At 38.7% G+C, this 5,035-nt stretch overlaps 1 protein-coding gene across 1 annotated transcript; it reads left to right on the top strand.

Moving 5' to 3' along the window:
* The first annotated feature begins 1,142 nt into the window (after positions 1–1,142).
* On the top strand, positions 1,143–2,117 carry LOC141100433 (olfactory receptor 11A1-like). The gene has a single exon (XM_073588947.1). The coding sequence runs from the start codon at positions 1,143–1,145 to the stop codon at positions 2,115–2,117; it is 975 nt and encodes a 324-aa protein (XP_073445048.1).
* The last annotated feature ends 2,918 nt before the right edge of the window (positions 2,118–5,035 follow it).

The following is a 5,035-nucleotide window of genomic DNA, read 5'->3' on the forward strand; positions in this document are numbered from 1 at the left end:
TTGTAGACAGGTTCAAGCCGTTTTGAGTACACAGTTTTTTCAGTGCAGAAGACAAAATGTGACTAACCAATGGGATCTATATCTGATAAAAATATATTACAAAGTTTATTATCTTCACTTGCACTGTTGATTAACGAAAACAAATAAGTGTAGTTACTTTTTAACTTTGATGTTCTTGTCTTTATTCAGACAAATGTAATCTTTGCAAGTGTTAAATGCAGGCTCCAATTCACCAAAGCAAAAACTTAAGCTTTGATTCATTAAGGAATGTACACCAGAATTCTGGCATAAAACACCTTAATAAGCTGCTATAAAAATAATGTGACATTTCTCGCTTACATGCCAGTCCTTACCTGCTACGCCCATATGGGCATAGCTTGGGCGGGATATATGTTGGACAGGCCGTGGCTATGGTTGTTGTCAAATTCGTGAAAAGTTATGTCACTTGAGTAGAGTAACTTACTCCAGAAATGCACATCAATCGCTGATAATATGATCATAATATTTCACAAAAATCACATTACATGTAAATATGTAAAAATGATTCAAAATGTAACTTTTCTTCCCATTAAAAATTCAATTAATCCATTGAGACTAATATCCCCTTAATCATAAACATTTTTGAAACAACTTGCACGCAAACACCCATATTTCACTCTACAGCCTTCTTTTCCATTACTGCTCAGCCAAAAAGGTGTGTGGGGGGGTGTTTGTTTGCTTTTTAACCCAAAAAGTGCATGCCACTAATATTCTGTAAGTACAATTATAGAAACAGAAAATCCAGCAGAATAGTGTCTGGAGAAGGGGTGATCATAGTTGAGTTCTTAGATTCTCTCTTGGAAATGTTTTCTGCACACACTATAAGGCTCATCATGTTATATGACACAATTATGGATAAACTGTAATTACCGGGTGAATGTCAGGCCCATGGTGGATGGCTCAATGATTGTCCAACTGACAACTATCATGTGAATCTTTAGGAACCAAGGTTGGCTTCAGCACCAAGAGAGCTTTTCACACCCATGCAGAAGGAAATTAGCACTGAACTAGAATGTAATAAAATAAAGTAAAAATTTGTGTTGGAAGAATGACCTTAGCTTATTTTTTTACATTTTCGCCAAGGTACACTTGAATAACACTTGATGGACAATAACAAGACACTAGACTGGAAATTTTACCTTCAAGGATTTGAAGACATCCATAATGGCAAGACGCTCATTTTCCTTTTCTTTCTGATGATATATGTTACAGCATTAGTAGGAAATACATTGATTATTACTGTTGTAATTACTAGTCCTACCCTTCACTCTCCAATGTATTTCTTCATTTGTAACCTCTCATTTGGGGAAATCATATTCACTTCTAACATCATTCCAAATGTGCTTGGCGCCGTATTGACAGAAGATGGCACGATATCCGTGGAAGGATGTTTCACGCAGATATTCCTACTTGGTAATATCACTGTAACAGAATGTCTTCTTCTCACTATAATGTCCTATGATCGCTACCTCGCTATCTGCATCCCACTCCAATACTACACGATTATGGATTCCAAGCTCTGCAGAAATCTCTCCATAGGCGCATGGGCTGGGGGGTTAATATTATCCAGTGCATCATGCTCCCTTATATATATACTTATGTTCTGTGGCCCCTTTATAGTTGATCATTATTTTTGTGATTATCTCCTGGTTTTAAAATTGTCCTGTTCAGACACTACTATGGTTGACCTAGAATCAAAAGTATTGTCTGTTTTGGTCACACTACCATCTTTTATATTCATCTGTTTCACTTATTTCTGTATTATCAAAACCATCATTAAAATTCCCTCTAGTACAAGCAAACAGAAAGCCATATCTACATGCAGCTCTCACCTATCAGTTGTGTCTATGTATTATGGGTCACTGATCGCAATATATGTTGCCCCAAATCAAGGACATTTGTACAACATGAACAAAATACTTTCATTACTCTACACTATAGTGACGCCAATATCAAACCCAATAATATACAGCCTACGAAATCAAGAAATGAAAAATTCATTTGCCAAGATTTTCAGATGGCTATTCTCCAGTGATAGTATCAAGGTTGCTAAAACCAAGCAGTTACTCAATCGATAGTCTATTGTTTAACTCTTTTAACACCAGGACATTTTCCATTTTTGCATTTTCGTTTTTCGCTCCCCTTCTTCCCAGAGCCATAACTTTTTTATTTTTCTGTCAGTATGGCCATGTGAGGGCTTGTTTTTTGCGGGGACAAGTTGTACTTTTGAACAACACCATTGGTTTTAACATATCGTGTACTGGAATATGGGAAAAAAGTGCGGTGAGACTGCATAAAAAGTGAAATTCCATAGTTGTTTTTTATACCATGATCACTAGATGGTAAAACTGACCTGCTATATTATGATTCTCCAAGTCATTATGAGTTCACAGACACCAAACACATATAGGTTATTTTTAATTTAAGTGGTGAAAAAAATCCAAAATTTTGTTTTAAAAAAATGGCGTCATTTTCCGAGACCTGTAGCATCTCCATTTCTCGTGATCTAGGGCTGGGTGAGGGCTTACTTTTTGACCTCCGAGCTAATGTTTTTATTGATACAATTTTGGTGTAGATACAATGTTTTGATTGCTCATTATTGCATTTTCTTGCAATATTGCAGCAACCAAATACGTAATGCTCGTGTTTTTAATTTTTTTCTCATTATGCCGTTTAGCGATCAGGTTAATTATTTTTTTTTTAATGATAGAGCAGGTGATTCTGAACTCGTCGATACCAAATATATGTATGCTTGATTTTTTTCATTGTTTTATTTTGAATGGGGCGAAAGGGAGTGATTTGAACTTTTACATATTTTTTATATTTATTTTTTTCATTGTTTTATTTTGAATGGGGCGAAAGGGGGTGATTTGAACTTTTACATATTTTTTATATTTTAAAAACATTTTTTTTTTACTTTTTGCATGCTTCAATAGTCAAGAAGCTTAGAAGCTGCAGTAATTTGATTACCTCTGCTACACACAGGCAGTGATCAGATCACATGTGTGTAGCAGAAATACCCGAGCCAGTGACGCACTTCCTGTAAGCGCGGGTTAATTGCCGCTGTCAGAAATTGACAGCAGCATTTAACTAGTTAGCTGCGGGTCGATTGCGATTTACATCAGCTGTCATGTGCCTGGAAAGGTGTGGGCTCAGCGCCGCAGCCCGCACCAAACAGAGGGGATCTGACATGTTTGTATTATTATGGTACATGTCGCAAAGGGGTTAAAGGTAACGTGTTATGTAAAATAACGCTATTAACCTGTATTGATGGGGGTTAATCTGCAGAATCATAGTTCTCTGACACTGCACAGTCATAATGGATATGAATAAATATATGTGTGTACAGCTGACATTAATGTATGAACGCATAGAAAAATATACCTTACAAATCCATACTTTGTGGACTTGGTACAAATGGGTATAGATAAGTAAGAATGTGATAATAAACCTAGCTTGTTAAATGCCCCTTATCTGTGAATTTTATATACTGTGTATATATATAATATATATATATATATAAATATATATATACTGTGTGTGTGTATATATATATATATATATATATATATACACTCACTGGCCACTTTATTAGGTACACCATGCTAGTAACGGGTTGGACCCCCTTTTGCCTTCAGAACTGCCTCAATTCTTCGTGGCAGAGATTCAACAAGGTGCTGGAAGCATTCCTCAGAGATTTTGGACCATATTGACATGATGGCATCACACAGTTGGCGCAGATTTGTCAGCTGCACATCCCTGATGCGAATCTCCCGTTCCACCACATCCCAAAGATGCTCTATTGGATTGAGATCTGGTGACTGAGGAGGCCATTTGAGTACAGTGAACTCATTGTCATGTTCAAGAAACCAATCTGAGATGATTTGAGCTTTATGACATGGCGCATTATCCTGCTGAAAGTAGCCATCAGATGCCTGTTCTTAGCTGAGAGGAGTGGTACCCAGTGTGGTCTTCTGCTGCTGTAGCCCATCTGCCTCAAAGTTCGACGCACTGTGCGTTCAGAGATGCTCTTCTGCCTACCTTGGTTGTAACGGGTGGCAATTTGAGTCACTGTTGCTTTTCTATCAGCTCGAACCAGTATGCCCATTCTCCTCTGACCTCTGGCATCAACAAGGCATTTCCGGCCACAGAACTGACGCTCACTGGATTTTTTTTCTTTTTCGGACCATTCTCTGTAAACCCTAGAGATGGTTGTGCGTGAAAATCCCAGTAGATCAGCAGTTTCTGAAATACTCAGACCAGCCCTTCTGGCACCAACAATCTTGCCACGTTCAAAGGCACTCAAATCACCTTTCTTCCCCATACTGATGCTCGGTTTGAACTGCAGGAGATTGTCTTGACCATGTCTACATGCCTAAATGCACTGAGTTGCCGCCATGTGATTGGCTGATTAGAAATTAAGTCTTAACACACAGTTGGACAGGTGTACCTAATAAAGTGGCCAGTGAGTGTATATATATATACACACACACACCATTTTTTTTTCTATAAGACGCACCGGACCATAAGACGCATCTAAGTTTTAGAGGAGGAAATTAGGAAAAAAATTTGAAGCAAAAAATGTGGTCAATTCTGTACTTAATATTCCCTATCCTGGTATACAGTATATGGTCCCATCATCCCCATCCTGATACACATGGCCCCCTCATCCCTACCCTGTTATGCATGGATCGCTCATTCCTATCCTGGCAGGAATGATCACCCACATCCCTATCCTGGTACGCATGGCCTCATCCGCCTCTTGGTATGCAGGGCCCCCCATATCGTCCTGGTATGCATGGCCGCATCTCGTCCTAATATTCAAGGCCCTCATCTCATCCTGGTATACAGGGCCCCATCCTTATCTTGGTATGCATGGTCCCATCCTTATCATGGTATGCATGGCCCCATCCTAGTCCTGGTATGCATGGAACCATCCTTATCCTGGTATGATTGGCCCCATCCCGTTCCTGGTTTGCATGGCCCCATCAGAAAA

This window comes from Dendrobates tinctorius, unplaced genomic scaffold (assembly GCF_039654945.1).
Source record: "Dendrobates tinctorius isolate UK_male_01 unplaced genomic scaffold, ASM3965494v1 ptg000011l, whole genome shotgun sequence".
Classification (NCBI taxonomy): domain Eukaryota; kingdom Metazoa; phylum Chordata; class Amphibia; order Anura; family Dendrobatidae; genus Dendrobates; species Dendrobates tinctorius.

Coding starts and splice junctions, on each gene's coding strand:
- LOC141100433 (XM_073588947.1), top strand. CDS start 1,143: ATGGACAATAACAAGACACTAGACTGGAAATTTTACCTTCAAGGATTT.